Source organism: Pleurodeles waltl, chromosome 12, assembly GCF_031143425.1.
Source record: "Pleurodeles waltl isolate 20211129_DDA chromosome 12, aPleWal1.hap1.20221129, whole genome shotgun sequence".
In the NCBI taxonomy this organism is placed as follows: Eukaryota; Metazoa; Chordata; class Amphibia; order Caudata; family Salamandridae; genus Pleurodeles; species Pleurodeles waltl.
The window spans coordinates 690220719-690240469 of record NC_090451.1 but is presented as its reverse complement, the minus strand read 5'-3'; the positions used below and the strand labels follow the sequence as shown (position 1 = coordinate 690240469).

Genomic DNA, 19751 nt, shown 5'->3' with positions numbered 1-19751 from the left:
GAGTACAAAGACAGGCTTTTGTCATTGCTTGTTTTATTTATTTATTGTTTAGAGTTGTTTTGGCATGAATTAGACAAGGAATTGTGGGAGTGTGGGTCAGAAACACGGCTTCAGAGGCTTGGTTGGTTGTGTAATTTTGCCTCCTTAATTAGATAATAGGGCGATATATATAAAAGAAAAGAATATTTAAGGAGTTATCCTGGTTTGTATAGGTGGTGGTGGGGGGGGGGGGGGGGGGGGGGGGGGGGGATATGCAACTTCTGGACAGGGTGTGCCCTCCTCGTTCTGGACAGGGTGTGCCCTCCTCGATCTGCACAGGCATGGTTTATTTATATCCATCTTTTCCCCAGCTGTGACTATACGAACTTCTTCTAAAAGGTTCCTTTTTACTTCACCAAACCCCAAAAGGTGTGCAAGGTGCGTTTCTTTTGTTAAAGGCTCTCTAGGTGTATCCCGGGTTTCAGGTGAGCATGCGGAAGAGGAAGGAGAAGGACAAACAAAAGAAAAGTTAGAAGATAACCCCCCAAAAAACGTTGTCACTTATTGAGGCGTAGGGTGAGGGTTAGGCTTGGGGTAATAAGGCATTCCCCGATGCAGTGGTATCATGCAATCTGGGGCAGGTGTACCTTCCACTTCCCCACAGTGGCTCCCTTTTTACCACCACCCCTCCACTTTTCCCTAACTACCCCTGTTATGGCCACTCACCGCCATGGCCACAGCTTTTCTGAGCTGTAGCGGGATTCACCTGCGTCTCTGGGGTAGCCAGCACTCAACCTCAAACCATTCCTCGGCGGTGTCCTCCATTTCCAGGGCTCTCTTCCCTCGTGTTCCTGAGCCATCTTTCTCCTTCTGGGCTCCGGCATCTCCATCCTACTCCTGCTTGGCACTTTCCTCTTCCAGCTTGGTGCTTTACTTCTCCTTCCCCCTCTCCTCCTTTTGTGCTTCTCTCCACATCTCTGCTCCAGCATAGTAACGCCTCCCTTTTGTCCTGCACAAAAAGAAGAAGGAATTCCCCTTTGAGTGAAGGAGCAACTGCACGCACCTACGGCAAGCGATGACCGGCTCCGTGGATCTCTCCTCATCCTGAGCTGCATGGATCCTGCATCACAGGTGGCGGTCTGGAGTAGTCCTCTTGGCACTCTCTGCCAGCTGTCCAACTCTGGTGGAGGTAACCCTTTGCCTTTCCACGCAGGACAGTACCCCGTGCACTGCGTCTCTTGCAGCTACCAAGGTTTGCTTGCATCTCTTCCAAAGGGTCTACAGGAGACGTGTAGCTCCAGCTCCCAACATTCCTCCCTGCAAAGTAGACCCTCCTGCGTGGTTCTCCGGCGGCATGAGATACTCTTTTGTAGCGTTGCATGGGCTTCTTCTGCGACCCCGTCCTGTGGGACACCTGCGGGTGCTGACTGCTCCCCTACACTCTCTGCAATGCTGAGGGTCCCCTGTGACTCCGAGGGTCCCCTGTGACTCCCCCTCCTGGGTTGAGTCCTCCTGAGCCTTGCTGGTCCCCAGCAGCACCATTTTTCCACTAATCGTGAGTTTGCCTCTGCCAAGGCATGTTGGTGGAATTCCTGCGCAGACACCAGTCTGCAATCTTCACTCCAGCGTGTGACACCATCTGCATCCATCATGAACTCTTCTCCAGCTCCAGGGCTACAGAGCTAACCTGTCCTTCATCACAGGCGATCAACTCCCGCAAGTAGAGCTGGGTGGGTAGCTGCCCCTACTCCTCCTGGGTTCCACAGTGACTTTTGGACTTGGTCCCCTCTCTCCACAGGTCTTCTTTCTTCAGGAATCCACCGCTGGTTTCTTGCAGTCTTGTCTGGGTGGTGTCTTTCTTGTTTTCCTCCTTTTGGGTGGTTTGGGGAAAATCCAGCGATTTACTCCAGCTCTCTTGTTCGCTGGAGGGTACTGTGTTACGTACCTCTGGTTTTCTAGGAATCCCAGCTCCCCTTTACACATTCCACTTACCTAGGTGGGGGTCCTGTGTTTGCATTCCATTTTTTTTTTAGTATATGGTTTGTGCTCCCCTAGGGTCACTATTGGTTATTACCGTTTGTGCTGTTTTCTAACCTTTTCTTTGCATATTTCTGATTGTTAGTGTAAACATTTAGTGTATTACTTACCTCCTTTTGGAAGGATCCCCTTCTAGTAATTTGTGGTTCTGTGTTCCAAGGGAGTGCTTTCTTTCATTTGTGTGAGTGCTGTGTGACTACAGCTTTGCATGTCTCCTGTGTAAGCCTTGGCTGCTTATCCACAATTACGTCTAGAGAGACTGACTTCTAGACATTTGCCTACACTTCACTAAGAGGGGATACCTGGTCCTGGTATAAGGTTAAGTACCTTAGGTACCCACCACACACCTGGCCAGCCTGCTACAGTAAGGGCAAGAAAAAAGGTTACCTTTGTTATGGATAATTTGGTGTATATTCTTCCTGTAGATACCTCACCTTTAGAGTTAACTTTCAGGGCTTCAGACTAGTCCAGAACACCATTCCCTAGTACCAAATAGTTTCTAACCTGTAGGTGTAGTTTTGCAGCGCGAAGAATTTTCTGAATTCACATGCTGTGCATGATTTCACCATCTAGTAATTAAATCTGGATTTCTCCAACTTTGTAGTCCTTCCTCTGTGGCTTTTACGTGTTGAAGGATTTGCCCATTTAGTGCTTCCTGTGACGTTGCATTCCCTCCCCTGGGAGCCCTCACATTTTTTCCCCTCTCTTTCACACTTCTTGGTGGAGGTGGGTGGGTCGCTCGTGAATCTAGAAAATTCTTCATGCTGCAAAACTACACCAACATATAGGAAACTCTGTTTTGCAGGTGAATTTTTTCTGGATTCACATGCTGAGCATCGTTTTTGAAGTGCTCTTGCTAGATTTGCGTGATAAAGCTGAAGATGGATGTATATTTGCAAACAGATGTTTAACACCTTTTGCCCCACTTGAGCTTCTTTGTTCATTTGAATGTCTATGCAATAGTGTTTTGTGAATGTGTGTAAAAATTACCACATTGTTGCCATACATATATCTTGTAACGGAGTGTTTACTGGAAAGGCAATGGTCGCTACTTTCTTCTTTGTGGAGTGTGCTCTTAGGGTTGAGCTCAGTTTCTCCCCCGCACCTGTGTGGCATATTTGTATAGTTTTGGAAATCCATCTAGCAATTACTGGTTTTCCCATATTGTTGTCTCCATGTAGTACATCACTGCATGTTTCAGGTCTACTGTGTGTGATGCTCTCCACCCGATTCTTTGGGTTACGCAAAACGATTTGTATTTCAATAGTTTCATGTATGTGGAAGTGTGAAACTATTTTTGGTAAAAACTCAGGAACAGTTCTCATGACAATTCTGTCCTTGTGAATCTGCAGATGTGGCTCTTGAATTATGAGTGCTTGCATTTCGCTCAACCCGCAAAGAGGTGTTAGGGCCACCAGGAAGGCGGTTTTTAGTGTGAGCATCTTTAATGTGGCTTTGTACAAGGGTTCAACTGGATCTTTCATTAATTGAGTCAGTACCACATTTAGGCTCCATGTGGGTGAGGGTACCTTCCTTGGTGGCGCAATTCCCTTTGCCCCTTCTAAGAAACGTTTAATTACCGGAGCTGTGAAGAAGCTTCTTCCTATGCGGCCTCTTGTGTAAGCCACTATTGCTGCTAAGTGCATTTTCAATGAAGCGTATGTAGGTGTGATAAATATTTCAGCACCTGTGACTCAACTGTATTTTTCTTTACTACGCCCCTTTTGAGACACCATAAGGAGTATCATTTCCATTTCCCGATGTCGCACTTTCTTGTTGTTGCTTTCCTCACTTACCTTTTCTAGAAGTTTCAGACAGCCACATTCTAAGTCTTCAGGAGTCGGGCACCAGGTTCAAAGACTTTGGTTCTGGGCGAAGTACTTTTCCGTCTTCCATTGACAACATGTCTTGTTGTACTGACAGTTTTTAATGTTCCTCTGTGCCACTTCTACCAGTTCTGAAAAACATGTGTCATGCCCACTTAAGGGCAATTAGAATTCGAGTCATTGGACTCCTCTCGCATTTTTTCAATCACTTTAACACAAGATCGTGGGAAAAGTGGACTAGTTTATCATAGGAGCATTCCCCAGTGATTGGTGATAGGGCTGTCTGGATTTTGGTATTTTGTGTTCACTGGAGTTGCTAAAATATCTATTGTTGGTGTCCCCCACTTCCAAAAGACCCTTTCGAGTACTCTATATTTTTGTTCCCATACGTGTGAATGACACCTTTCTGCTTAACTTCTCCGCTTCTGTATTGTCTTTTCCCAGGAGGTGTATCACAGTTAGGATTATGGTACCTACCCTCTAAGCATTTGTTTCTGGCATGTAGTGCTGGAGATTCACATGTTCTGCATACTTCTGCCATCTGGTGTTGGGTCTGGATGTGTACAAGTTGTTTTTCGTTGAAGAATCTTCTGTAGTCGCGAGGTAAAGTGACCCCCTCCTCTTGGTGATACTGTGCATGAGCATCAACTCTGTTGTTAAGATTGTGTTCTTTCTGCCATCGCATTCAGACATGAGTTCTGACATGCCAAGTGGTGCCAAATCCAGTCCCTCGGCCCTTTGAAGTGGAAGCTGTTGACCTGAAGTAAAATCCATGCACCGAGGCCGCTACGGCAGAAAAAGCGATGCAGCGCCTTTCTCACAGCTGAAAAAGTAGATGCATCGCCTGCTTCAGCTCCATAGGTGCTGTGCATGTGGATTTTCCACGCATCATCCCTGGACTTTATTTTCTTTATCAACGTTACACCCCAGTAAGGAATCGATGTATCGCCTGTCCTACGGGAAAAGAATTGACAGATCGCAAACCTGGCAGGAAAAGAATCCACGCATTGCCCGTCCAGCAGTGAACTAATTGCCACATCACTTGGTTTTCCAACACATCACGTTCTTAGTGGCCTGCATCATTTTGTTTTCAACACATCCAGGTTATAAGAATAAAACTACTGATTTTTCAGTATTAAGACTCTTAAACCTTTAAAAAAGTGATAACTATTTATGTATTTTGGATTTTTGTCATTTTGGCCTGGTTTTACTCAGAAATTTGCTAGTCTCTCGGGGATGGTGTTGTCTCTTGACCCTGCATGTTGTGATCGGCTTGTCTCTATCTCTCTTTTACACTCAGCATCTTTAATGTGACCACAGAGCAGGCACTGCAGTCCTCTCTTTGGTGGTAGACAGTTAGACAGATTGCAGACTGGGCGAGAACTTGTGATGGCAGTTCTTGCAAAACTGGAATGGTGTCTTCCCTATTAGGCCCTTTAGGTTCATGGTAACATGAGTGTGTTGGAAACACTTTTGATGGGCCAATCGTCTAGATATGGAAATACATGTATGCTTTGTCTGTGCAGAAGAGCAGCTACTACCACCAGACATTTTGCGAAGACCCTGGGCGCAGTAGTGATCACAAACGGGAGCACCCTGAACTGGAAATGCTGATGGTTTATTACAAAACTCTGATAACAGCGATGGGCCGGATGAATAGGAATGTGAAAATAGCCATCCTTGAAGTTGAGCGCGGCCATGAAGTAATGGTGACATCTTGAAGAGTGACCATGTGAAAATGCTGTGAGAGAAAGTACTGGTTTAGTGGTCTGAGGTTCAACATTGATCAGAGGGACCCGTCCAACTTGGAAATAGGGAAGTAGAGTCAATATACTCCTGTTCCATGTTGGTTAAGTGAACAAATTCTTTTGCCCTTTTTTTTTTTGAGGAGTGCTTGTACTTCTTTCCAAAGCAACTTTCGATTTTGTTGGGAAAGTCTGCGTTTGGGAGGTGGAATGCTGGGAGGTGTGGAAGTGAGTTCCGGACAATAACCATGTTGGATAACATCCAACACCCACTTGTCAGAGGTGATATTCCACCATGCGGGAAAGAACGCGTGTAGTCATCCGACAGGTGCTGTGTGATCGGGGGAAACGTTTGGAGCGTCTTGTGGTGGATGGCTTTGTAAATCCACCCTTGCCTCTACCCTTGGAGTTGTTACCCCTATGAGAGTCTCGATAATATCCCTTCAACAAGGTGGTTTGGGTCTGAGGTCACTGAAGGAGGTTTTCAGTGAAGTGATCTTGGAGCCTTCAATTTAAGAGGGGTGTCGAACGAAGCCAAGTTTCAATGGTGTCTGTAGTGCTCCCCTGGCCTAGGCAGTTTCATTATCTTTTATAAACTTCTCAAGGAGGGCATCAACTTGAAGACCAAAAAGATTTTCCTCATCAAATTGGGAGGGGGGGGGGGGGGGCGGGGGGCAATAGAGTTTGTTGGACCTCAGGTTTAAACCCTATGACCCGGAGCAAGCCATGCCTTTTTAACAAGACGCAAACACTAGAATTAGTTTCTCTAGCTGCAATATCGGCCGGGTCCAGAGAACATCGAATTGTAGTGTTTGATTTCAACTTACCTTCAGAGGCAATCTGATATCCTGTTTATGTTCATCTGGGAGATACTGGAGAATACTCTCAATCTCGACCCAGTGTGCCCTGGCATATCTGGAAAGGAGGCCAATAGAATTAGCCATCTGCCTATGGTTAGTGGATTGGGCAGCCACTCACACACTCTCTCTCTCCAGCAGAGAGAAACTTTTTACTTTCTTTATCTCGTGGAGGTGCCCACCAGATGTTTGTGAGTTGACTCTTTGTGAGTTGGTGCGAGAACCAAAGAGTCAGGCTGCAGCTGACATTTGATGTATACGGGGTCATTAGGTAACTATGTATTTTTTTTAAGCAACCCGTAGCATTAAGACCTTAGACCTACCAGGATCATTGAATAGGTCTGTGGTGCGAGGGAGTATACCTTTAAGCATAGGTGGGTATTGTACCATGCGCAGTGTGGAGGAGTGTCTCAAATTAAAAAAAAAAATAATTAAAAAATCACCTTCTAAGGGCTCTGTATATAATTGTATGCAAAGGAAGGTGGCAGCGCTACGTATTAAGTCATGATAGAATGTGGTATCCGAGGGGGAGATGGTTTTGCAGGATACAGATCAGGCCTGTATCAGCTGGTGTGTTGGTGTCACGTGTCCCAGGGATCAGCTAGTGGTGGGAGAGTGAAAGCATCCCAGTCATCTCCACTCTAAATGAGTGTTATGACCCTTCCGGGGAATACGGCGCAGGTGCAGTCAGTGAAGCACGTGGTGAGGGTCTGTGGTGCGCAGCTGTTGTAGGTGCTGGGCTAATGTGTACAGAGCTTGTGGCTTTGTCCATTTTCTATTTGGGTTTGAGTGGAGGTTGTACATCCAAGGCCTCCTCAAAGGAGAGCTGTTTTTTTTCAAGGGCTGCAAGGTTTTGCAGTAATGTGTCCGCCGTCAGGGTGGATCAGCATGTACTTTTGTCCCGATTCAATTTCTTTCTATAGTCTTTGAAATACAGGTAACAGTGCCACAGGCCCCAACCCATCTCCTGGTTTGCCAAATGTAAAGGTTTTCTGCATTGATGCAGAGTGTTCAGTTCCAAAGTCTTCAGCTCCGATGCAGCTGTTTGACGCAGAGATTGGGTGTTGTTTGGACAGTGAAGGTTTTGGCTCCTAAAGTTGAATCGGCTCAGAGGCAGGAGGGGTGAGCTCCTAATCATGCAGCCTCGATTATTTTTGTGGAAACCAAGCTGGGCATATCAGAAACCGGCAATCCGTGCCGACAATGGCCTGAAGGACGTGGTGGCCCGACGATGATTTTAAGCCCATCTAAAATGGGTTGTCGATCCTTTGTGGTGGTCTGCTGGGGCCGAGGTGGAGGGGTCGCAGTACTCATGGCTGGTTGAGCTGCAGAGGGATCTTGCATCGGATCTTGGAGCTGGAGCTATTGCCTGGGGAGAAGGTCCATTCATCTGTGGCCCACACTCGTGCCTGCAGTTCTTCCAGAAGGTCCTCAGGTCAGAAGAGATCTGGTGTTTCATTACGGCAAGACATTAGGTCCAACAGTCACAAAGAGTCTGCTTGGACCTGAAGGGGAGACAGGGCTCGCAGCTGGTCTTGTGCTCAGGGGAGAGGCACAGATTACACCTAGTGAACGTCGGTGCAAAGATATTTGGCATGACACCTAGGACAGAATAAAAAATGCATCCATTCCATCACCGAGTGGACATAGTGCTGGGGTTAATGGAAGCTGCGCCCTGATGGAGGAAGGACGCCCACGAGTGCCACCGTCACCAGAAGGCACCCCAAAGAAGTTGACGTTGAACCAATGAAGAGAGAGGACTGCAATCAAAAACAATACCGACGGAAAGTAGGTATTACAGAGAAAAGTATATCACAATGACATTGAACTGGAGCAGAGAAGCACACTTACAAACCCGATGGTGTAAGAATACAATCTAACAATGGAACCGATGACCATGCACATTACCAGCAAGAGGAGGATTCGCACTACCGCACAACTTGAAAAACTTTCTTAGAAGAAAAACAACTTGCATGCATCCAAGCCCAAAACTATTATGCTAAGCATGTGTATCTACTGACAACCTGCCTCAGTTGTTATTTCTTGGAATGTTTTTTTTCATCATCATGGACAAAGGTAGGGGCGTTTTCTGTATAGGAATATTAATGCAGATCTCATGATGGATAATGTAATATTTCTAAGAGAAAGGACGCCAACTTAGGCCAAGTGTACAGAGAACTAAAGCTGTTCAAGAGAGACGGAAAATGAGTGCTCCAGAGAAGCGAATACCCTACGGTGACAAAGTTGTAAAGCCAGAACGTAGCCAAGTCACTGAAAAGTCAAGGAGAACACACTTGCAATACACTCTCTTAATGTTAGGTTTTTGTAACATGAACAGTTCTGAAGAGCTTAAGTAGGCTACAGACAAGCATTACTTTAAAGAGAATTCATGGTGACTAATAATCAAGTTGGCAGCATCTAGATTAATCAAACGGTTCAACAATAAGAAATTATAAAACTCCAGATTCATCTTTAAATCGAACATCTGCAAAACTGAATGACGCATTTCCATTTGATGGTGAATCTATTTTTTATTAGACTCAAGCTTCCTAGGTAGCTGGTCAGAAATTTGTTGCACTAGATTTACAAAAGGAACACTGGGTTAAGTGATTTGGTTGCAGGAAGTGATTGGTTACCTTTGTTCAAGCTTTTAGGTCCTGTCAGTCCCAATGGCAAGCCTCCATTGGGGAAAGGTTGCTCTGTTCCAGCAGGCTTTCAAAATGAGTAGGGTTATGCAGTGTCAAGGGGAATAAGTCTCAGAAGTCAAAGAAGTGGGTTTGAAGACCAATCACTACAGCAGGAATGAATCACTGTTAGAACAGATACTTTACACTTCTTGCCACAGACCCCCTCAGTTTTGTACAAGTCGGGTAGCTTTATGCTTGCAACTTTCCACAGCTCAGTCCAATGATTTCACTCCCAACTCCAGTCACCAAACACAGAGACCCTTAATCCAACCTGTTTAGATAGGCATTCAAATTCTATGCATGTAAATCACTTCTGAATGCACTGGCTTGAGAATCAATTCCCTCAAATTGTTCACATTTCCAGTTGTTCTCTCATAGGTTTGTAATGGTATTCCCAGAGTTCTGTACACACCTCAGTATTAAATCTAGACTGTTGCTTACCCTGGTTTATGGACAATCTCCCTCAGGACTCGAACAGCATCATCATTACTCATATTTTCAAAGTTTATATCATTCACCTGGAAAGAAATAACCATCAGATGAAGAATTTGCTAAATGAAGCAACCTTGCCTAAGAGAAATAGAACAAGAGCAGAAGACCTGATTCCCCTCTGGAAAACAGTGCACTGGATAACACCAGGGGAAAGGGTGGTAAAGAGGGGTGGTCGATATTTCAAGGTGCAAATCTAGTTCTAGACTGCAAATTCAACTAGTTACAAGCAAGTATGAACCAGTACTGTCAATGCAATGCTCTGGCAACAGGGTTCGGTTACTTCCTGGGCTAATGGGGAGGCTTGCAAATTCCTACTGGCAGAAAGAGTGCTCAATCTAGATTAAGACAATGGAAGAGGAGACATTTGCTGATGTTACTTCTAGTTAATGCAGACAGATGTGCAGGAGAAGGGTGCATGTTCTAAATGGAGATGAACTGCAGATTTAGATTCTTTCTGGAGAAGTAGGCCTCAAGCTTGGAAAGGGTCTGATGGATCCATCTGCTATCAGTCGGGGCACAGCACACATCCAGACAAAGAGGGACCTGTCTGTTGTGGCTTTGTACTGGAGGAAAGACAGGAGTTCGTACTTTCTCCTGAAAGAGCAGAGTACATCTTTTAGTCTGGGAGGAGTTTGTTGGTTATGGAGCTCACATGCAGGAGCAGAGATCAGATTATAGGCTGGGATTGGTGGGTCGATTCTGGCTCTCACCTGCAACAGCATGTCTCCTGGCTCAATCCTCCCATCAGCAGCTACAGCTCCTCCTTTCATGATGGAACCGATGTAGATGCCTCCATCTCCCCGCTCGTTGCTCTGTCCAACAATGGAGATGCCTAAGAAATTGTACTTCTCTGCAGAGGACAAAAAGCAGCTACGTTAAGAGGTGCTCCTGCTGTAGTCAAAACACTGGAGAGGAGATGGGGTGAAGTGGATGGAGAGGACCATGTAAATGCTCCCAGCTCCTACCTTCAAACGTTTTTCAGCTCTCCCCATCAGACCTCTCAAGCCCACTACAGAACAGCCAAGAAAGCTAACAAACATTTTTGGGCTCAACTAATTCAAGTTATCAAGTGATTACAGCACTGCCAAATTCATTCAGAATCAGATGCTCTGTACATCGGCCCGTCACAAATCTTGCCACCCACTAATGACATCAACGTATGCAACCCGCCATGCCAAGCCCACTTTTCTTACCCATGTTCAGAGTAACTGTGATGATGTTCAAGGACATCGTGGAGTCTGTCACACTGCTGAAGGAGGACGTCTAAAAAAATGAATGCAGAGTTAAGACTGGACGAAGAACAAAAAAAAACCTCTAGCATGAACTGCTGTTTTCACACACAAGGCACACGATACTGGAGTCTTATCACTCAAATTTAACAGGCCCTTCAACATTTATGCCACAAACAAAATGGCTGGTGCTCCAAAAACAACTATGGCACATGCCTAACATCCATTTTCTTTCTAGGAAACTTTTCTACCTAAATATAAAAAACACTATTTTCATTTTGCTTTTTCTTCAAACACTTCAGGGTGACTTAGCTCCATACACCTTCCGGTAACCCTTGAACACTGGAAAAACATCCTTGTCTATGCCTATGACTAGTAAACCTTTTCCAAGTGATGTTTTAGCCCAAATTCGTATTCATTCACAATATAAATCAAAGTGGGGAGACATAAGGAAACAATCACAGCATGGACTGTTCTGTCCACACAGCAAATAGCCGACAACCCAAAATGTTAAGTCTACAATCTAGTGAGCTATCACAACTCGATCCAAAAAGTCAACACTTTACCCAAACATTTCAGCAAAAAACATGGGACTGATATCTGCCATTACAACAGGCATTGATCTGTTACATCAATATATGAACGTGCAAACAGAAATGGACCCAACCTACCTTGAGGGAATGAATACCACTGAGGCAGCTGGATAAATGAACTGCCAGAACCTCAACAAAGCACCATGCCACAAACTGAACTCTGTCAAGCAACTGATCACAAATCAAATGTCCATGCATATATTTTTTAACCACTTGAGAGCTGGTTTCTAGGTTGCTTGTTACTTTCGTATAACGTTGTACTTATTTCCCAAATAAACATATGTGTGCCAGTTTGTGAGTACATTAGTAAGTGCCCCACGCTACTTCACAGACTGTCACACTTCAACTGGGAGACAGCAATTAAGGTGGTCAATCACCCTCTACTCACAAGGAGTCGTCCCCCCTCTCGTCCTTTTTTTTAAATCATTTTTTTACTTATCGCACCTACTTCTGAGGAGACAAATGATTGTTAGTGCTTTAGTAGTTTTTCAAATTGTTTTTATTTTTTTTACTAGAAGTTGAAGACCTTTGTATTGCCTTCTTTTGTCGCTGTATTTGCACAGACTTGTTACAAGAATCCTCCTGCCCCAGCAGCAGCTGACAGTTCCTATTTATGATTCCAGGTAAGCAACCAATCTTGTGGAGCCCACAAGCATGATTCCTTGGTTTCATAGCTAAACTAACTTCCCCATACCTGACTTTTGTTGCCTCAACTAAGAAGTATCTCCATCTATCGGATTTTAATACTCTTCAATAGTCAACAGATTTTAATACTCAACGGATTTTAATGCTCCTCAATAAGCTCCTCTGGGGGCTGATGTACTAGATCAATAATGTTTTTTTCCCCCAGTTAAACTTGGCACAAATGCTTTTAAGACTTCGTATACTGTGCGAACTTCATGTATGCTGTGCCTCACTGGCGCACTTTCTGCCCCCTCCACCAGCCCATCAACTGCCAGTAAGCATTAAACACTTTTAGTCCAAATGGCCCAAAATGGTATAGTTAAGTACAAATACATTACAGCCTTGAGAAAGACTAACGTTTGTTGTTACAGAACACAAAATAAAGCTTCCATGACAACTCTTGAAATCTGATTCATAAAACAAAGAAATATGATCACGACTTTCCTAGTACAAATATTAAAATGGAATTCAGATGATGGTATTCCACTTCACGGCAGTTCACTAATTAATAAGATTTGTCTTTTCCTGTGATCTAAAGAGTGCTCCTTCACACCACCCTAATCTATTTCAATTGATATCTTGTCATTAAAGCAAGTGTCCAAGGCTTTGTGCCCCCAAACTGTTATTTTTTTTTTTTCTATTTTTTTTTTAGCCAAAGCAGAAACCACACGTGGGGACGAGGCCTGTAACAGAACTTTCAGAGAAAGCAGACAATTTCTACCACTCCTGCACTCTAGTATCCTATAAGAACAAGTTACTTACCTTCTATATTGATCTTTCTGGTGGATACCGTAGCAGCAGATGCCTCTCCTTTACAATAGTCCCCAAGCATCAGACTGAATCCGGAAATCTTGAAGATGCCTGTAGGCAGCATTGTTCAGCTCCACGCGGATATCATTCTGCTCCAGAAGCGACTAACAGAGCAGCATACAACCGGCACTCATGCACCCTGTCAGCTGCTTTGTAGGCTGTCTGTACCTTCAGACGCAGAGCCCATCAGCAAATAGGCATGCCTTGTGGCAGAACTTTGCATTGGGATCTTTTTAGATGGAAAAAGAGTCCACTTCACAGAACGGGGAGGGAGGCGGGATGGTCTGGAATCTTGTTAGAATATCCACAAGAAAGATGGTTACTGCAGGCAAGCAACTTGTTGTTCTGATGGATACTCCTAACTGCAGATTACTCACTTTGTAAATAGATACCCTAAGCAATACCTCGCAAGCTGCTGGGTCTGTAAAATGATTCCGATCAAAAAGATCTACAGGACAGAATGAAAAATAATGCACCTTCGACAAACCCAACTGTCAAGGCAGTAGTGCAACACCCATGTAGCCGGCTGACATATCTTGGACGGGCAATGTATGTTCCAATGCAGTGGTGGCAGTTTTGGTGGCTTGAGCCCATAACTCTCCTAGGGCTTCTTCTTAGTCAGTGTTTAGCAGATCCTTATGCAGAGAACAACTCATTGTGATATAGTCAATATTTGCACTGGCTTGCCCATCTTCACTCCGAAAAAAATATGCAAAAGGCCTGACTGTCCAGTAATATAAAAGGTTAGTGCTCATTTAGTGTCCCAACAATGAAGTCTATTTCCTCTTAGAGGGATGAGGTGAAGCAAACAATGTTGGAAGGGTGAAATCCTGCCCAAAATGAAATGGAGTCACCACTTTCAATACAAAGGACGCTTGGGTCTTCAATACAAACTTCTCCTGAAAGAACATCCTATAAGGTAGGCTGATAGAGGGTGCAGGCACGGTTACACGCTTAGCCAATGTTATGGCGATGAGATAGACTGTCTTCAGCATTGAAGTCTCAGTGGACAACTGTGTAGGGGGACGAAAGGGGTGCACATCATAAAAGTGAGAATCAAGTTGGATCCCACTGTGGCATCACAACAGGTTTGGGCGGAAAAAAATGTTGCAAACCTTTCAAAAATATCACAACAGGTGATTTAATTAAGCCAGATCTGGCAACTGCAGAAAAGCTGAAATAACTCAAAAGTATCTCTTAACAGTGTCCAAAACTCCTTGCTGGTCGAGGGACAAAACTAACAACATTTCAGACAGCTTGGTTTATAGTCAGTCAACTTATCAGGTGCTGCACCAATGCACAAGTTTGTCGCAGCAACTGGTGTACATTGATTTTGTAGAAGGTGTCCTCAATGACCTCAGGAGGAAAGCTGACAGAGGTTTAATCCTGCTGCTCAATCTCCAAGCATGAAGATGCATATTGTGCAGGCCTGAGGGCAGTATCCTGCCCAGCTGCTGTGACAGAATATCCTCATGAAAAGGTTCTAGGTACCACACTCTACTGGCCCAATCTGCTGCCTCTCTGATGACTTTGGCCTGGTCATTCCCAATCTTCTTCAAAACTCAGGTCAGGAAAGTTATTGGTGGGAAGGCATACAGGATTCCAGAGCTCAACTCTAGATGGAGGGTGTCTCTGCAACAGCTACTTTGGAAACTCCACCACACAAAAGTGCCGACAGTGTGCGTTCAAGGGAAGATAACAGAAGGAAAATGCTAGGCTGTAGCCACAAATACTTAAGAGTACTTCTGCCTTCTAGTGCTAGGTTTGGACATTTAAGTTGTTTTTGTTTGAAGAAATCTCGAGTCGTGAGATGTGACGACACTTCTTGGTGCACATTGCTCATGGGCACAGACTCCTTGCTAGATTATTTTCACACAGAAGGTGAGAGCATGCCTGGAGTATGAACATAAGCAAACTGCATGAAGAGCAATGTGCAATGAAATTTAGCGAGCAAGAGATCTGTAAAAGACATCAGCCGCCACGGAGGATGGCCGGTGTCTTTACAGCACTACACACTATGAACAGAAGTTTACAGATAAGTAGCATTTATGACTGTAGAAAAACATGCATAGCTGACTATAAAGTGGAGTCCTACAGTTGCGGTCGTTAAAAATTGGATGATGCAGATGCCTAAAACAAGGTCCTTCACACCCATCATGGCTTGCTGACGGGCTGGGATGTCCATAAAGTAATGCCTGCAGAATGTGTTTGGTGTAAAACTGTCAACTGCCTTGCAAATGTTTCCTAGGAAGGCCAGATTTGTTATTTTCTTTGAGGTGCAGTGCGCACCAGGTAGAGGAGGAAGAACTTCACTTTATGATAGCATTCCTGAATACATCTATCCACCTAGCTATGCCTTCTTTGGCGATGGGTGGTCCTGAGGCTTTGTAAAAGAGACAGAGGTGGTGTGATTTACAAAAGGGCTTGGTCCTGTCACTGTAGTGCATAATGGCTCTTTTGACATCTAATGTGTGGAGTGCTCCCTCCACAACGGAATTCAGTTGTGGGAAGGTGACTGGGAGCCATATGGTTTGGTTAAGGTATAAAGGTTATACAAACATATGGAGGTACTCCGTATTGGTTCTAAGATCAACCTGGTCTTTGTAGACATGGATGAAGGGCTCTTGTAAGGTGAGCACTTGTAGTTTTCCAATGAGTTTAAGCAATGTAAAGGCCACCAGGAAGGCCACCTTCCAGGACTGGAACTGAAGGGGGCATGAATTCATAGGTTCAAACGGTAGTCCCAACAAACCTAAAAAGACTATATTTGGAATTCACATGGGATTAGGAGACACTCTAGGGAGCATCATCCACTTCAGAGCTTGCATTAAAGCCTTAACTAAAACTCTGAAGAGGGATGTGTGCTCCCAGTTCTGCACATAGGCTAATACAGCTGTAGGCATGGTCCACTTTCTGTCAGTATCAAAGATAGGCAATGATATCCTGAACAGTAGGTTTTAGTGATGTGGGTCACCGGGCTTCCATGTAAGATGGAGGTGCACTCTGTCTTAAGGCTGAAGTACCCAAGTTCAAGGACCTCACTCTCCTGTGCCAAATTATCAGGTTGAGCTGCCTGAGATCTAAATGCCTTATTTGACCAGTCCTCTGTGTGAGAAGATCCAGCCAGAAGGAAAGTCTCCTGTGATGGCTGAATGACCTCTACAAGGGGGAGTAAGTACCACGACTGTCTGGCCCAGTCTGGTGCAACTTGAATGAGGGTTAGTGAGGTTAACTTGAGTTCTCTCACCCTGAGGAGAAGCAGCAGGAGAGGTGGAAAAGCATAGGCAAACACCCCTGACCAATTCATCCATACTGCATTGCCAAATGAGTGTGGGTTTGGGACCCTGCAGTGAAGCTGAGGCATTTGGCCCGAATTCTGGAAATAAGTGTGAAGGACTTGGGGTGGAAATCCCACTTGTTGATGTGGTCTTTTGAGCAGGTTCAAAAAGTCAATGTCCACCCATAGAAGATGTTCCATCATGAGGTGACTGTTGTGGTGAAGTGCACAATGTGAAACCCCCAGGGTTAAGTCAGAGATGAGGGGAGGGTGTGTTGCCCTACTTCAGCAGGTAGTATATGGCAGTCATGCTGTCTTGACAAGTGCCACTTTGTCCCGAAAAAGTGTAAGAACGCTTTCAGAGCCAAGTAAATAGCTAGCAGCTACAAGTAGTTGATGAGGCAAACCCTGCAGTTGAAAGGGTCACATTCCCTGGACAGTTATGCGGTAGTGATGCACGCCCCAGCCTGTGATGGCAACGGTTACTTGCATTTCTGGGTCTGCCAAAGGCTTGCCTTACAACAAGCTGTTGTTCTACCACTGCAATACTAGGCTCTCTTGGAGGGGATGCAAATGAAGCCGTTGGTGAAGAATAGAGGTAATGCAAGAGTGTGTGATCCCTAGAGACACATGACACTGCTCACTTGGAGCAGACGATTGGACTTCTTCCTTGTTTGCTGAAGCCATCTTTGCCCCTCACCCTTTCTTACCCTTGGAGGAGTCTCAACAGTATTCCACTTTGGCTTGCTGGCAGAAAGGTTCCTTGTGGCTCTGATAGAGGTGTGATTGCTAGAGCAAGGTGATCTTTGTTACACCTCGGGCTACTGCTTCCGAAAGGAGCCCGTGTACACAGTGGCCTGGGGAGCTCCCATGGACTCCACTGCGTTTCCAACATCTCAAACTTGGAGGCGTAAAAAGGTGCTTCCTGGAGGCTGAGGAGATACTGTTGGACCTCTGATATGAAGCCCGTAATATGGGCCAGGCTTTGCACCAGAGTAGGACACTGGTAGAATCTCTGTCTGCAGGATCCAAAGTTCAATGGATGCTGACAGTGAAGATGTCTTTTCTCTCAGACACGGTCTCCTCCCTATACTTCCTGTACTGCGCTCTAAGATGCTTAAGAAACTCTTGCATCTCCCACTGCTTCGTATCATAGCAAGAGAGCAATGTCGCCGAACTGGCTATTCACCAATGAGCTGCCATCCCAACTGCCATACTTTTCCCTGACCAGTGAGTGGCCTAGGTAGACACGTGTGTAGGCAGTGTAAACCACCAGGGTGTAGAGTAGAACTTGACCCTTAAGGTATGTTATGTCATCAAGAGTGTTGGGATTTCTTTTCAACCCTCAGGGTTACTACCCTAGCCTTGGCAGGCTCTGAAATAGACAGAAGCAAAATTTAGCCTTCCCTTGAGCACCAGGAGAAATTTGAATAGTCTTCTCCGATCTCTCCACAAGAAAGTCTTCCCCCTGAGCACCACAAAGTGTCAACTTTGTGAAAAGCTGCAGCGCTCGTAAAGACCTCATGATGGTATATGGCTTTATCAGGGACGAGGTTCTGAGCAAGTCTAGATCTGGATTGCCTAAGGGAATAAATGACAATCATGCCAGGGGTTGTCAGTGGGCCCTTCGTCTGACAGCTGTCATAAGATGCAAATGGGTCATAGGTGTTACATGGCTCTTAATACCAGAGGGAACCCTCTGGTGACTGTGGTGGAGGTGTGCATAGGCATGGTGGGGGCAGGGGAGGATGGTTTGGTGGTAGTGGTGGAGGTGGAAGTGGGCTGTGTGGCAAAGGAAGAGGACTAGTGGCTGCCCCTGTGTGTTTCAGTACCTCTTCCTGCTTTTCTGCGCTAATGGGATCTTCACAAAAGATACCCGGAGTATCCAAGACGACCTACCCCTGCATCCCCCTTTGTCCCCATAGTTTTTCCCTCTGATACCGGAGGGTGCTCTTGGATTGCAAGGCGTGATGGACAAGAAGCCTTGTTTTGGGGGGGCACTGCACAAGTCATCCTTGTCTGCCCAGGGGTATTTGGAGTGCCAGCGAGGGCAGTTCTGAAAGGGCAGCCGTTCCATCACCAGCACAGAATTCTCCGGCAAGGAAGGACTGAAGAGGATTCTCGGTCCCTGATGCCTGGAGGTGTCAACTATGGTCTTCAGTGCTGCTGAAGCTGCTTGAGTGTCAGAAACAAAGGTACTGGGGCTCTGCCAAAATCGAAGCAATGGGAACAAAAGGGAACTAAATGGCCCCCTACAGAAAGCATGGTCTGGACACCACAAACTCTGAATAGTGCATTTCTGACTCTTAAGGCAATCTAATACTTAGTCGGGCCCATAAGCAATGTACATCAGGAGGAGTCCCACCACATCTTGTGACTCAAGAGACTTAGAGCAAAAACAACTACTTGCAAATGTAAGAGCCAAACGTTACATGGCAGCACTATGAGAGGCACGTGTATTTACAACCACGCATGTGACAATTACAGACCTAGTTTTCAGTAGTATACCATGCCACATTATCACGCAAGCCATTGTCGTAACAACTCCGCTTTGCTAACAATACCGTTAAACATCACAAATAACACCAAAAACTGCATTCTTGCTTCACACAGTACACCTGAAGCTGTAACTGACAGGCATAGTGAAGACAAGCAAAGTAGAATTGGACAAGTGGTCGGACGCCATTTATCAAGGATATCTGAACTATAGGTGTCTAGACATTTGCTTAATCCCAAACTCCATTCAAATCATTATTCAATCCACTCTGCTACAAAGATGTCTTACCCGCTCCAACCGTGGGGGTCTCTGCTTCCGCCGCCGGCGGTGGCGTTTCAACAGGCGCGAGGCATTACTCTGCTCTGTGGAGCTGCTAAACCTGAAGTAAATAAGGTTTTAAAAGCTTAGCTATACCATCTTCCACAGAGTTTAGGACCAAAGTTATACTTCTTTCTAAACAAAGTATTTAAGTCATGCACTTTAGTCAAACAAACATATTAGTTAAGCACTGGTTTATTACAGAGGCACCCTTGTGTGCTACTGTTAAAGTACTTCTTGCAGTGGATAAAAACCTATGCAGTTAACTTAGAGCTGTGACTAACTGCTCTTTTAACTTTATGTACATGGTAGTGCTAGGCCAACTGCAAAGAACCAACCGAGTTATGAGCTATCTATTTTCCTCTGTAGCAAGTTACTACTCCAGTTAATTTAGAAAAAAAGAGAAAGGTGTTCAGTAGTTTCACCTATGTAACCAAGTTAAAAAAATTTTTTTTTGCTTCCAGTTACATCGTTCTTATTGGCCTTGGGTAGGGGGGTGAGGGGGGGTGCATTCAGGAGTCAGAGTACCCACTGGACTACTACGGACTTGAAATGCTGGTTAGACCTCAACACGGACATCAACAATTACCAAATGCAGCTGTCCGGAAACTGTATCAAGGACTGTAGTGAAAAGGAAAAGCCCATCTTCTTGGGCTGGCTGGAGGCAGATATGGGTTCTTTTGGGCCACTGGGAATGCATGAGAAAGTGCATGTTAACCA

At 45.2% G+C, this 19751-nt stretch overlaps 1 protein-coding gene across 1 annotated transcript in view; it reads right to left on the bottom strand.

Annotated features, from left to right (window-relative positions):
- Window positions 1-19751, bottom strand: part of DVL2 (dishevelled segment polarity protein 2) — a 113516-nt gene that overhangs the window by 27198 nt on the left and 66567 nt on the right. Inside the window, exons 6-9 of the mRNA XM_069215532.1 lie at window positions 19002-19092; window positions 10817-10886; window positions 10334-10473; window positions 9573-9649 (exon numbers count right to left, since the gene is read on the bottom strand). Coding sequence (XP_069071633.1) covers window positions 9573-9649; window positions 10334-10473; window positions 10817-10886; window positions 19002-19092 — 378 coding nt within the window. The remainder of the gene's footprint in view (window positions 1-9572; window positions 9650-10333; window positions 10474-10816; window positions 10887-19001; window positions 19093-19751) is intronic.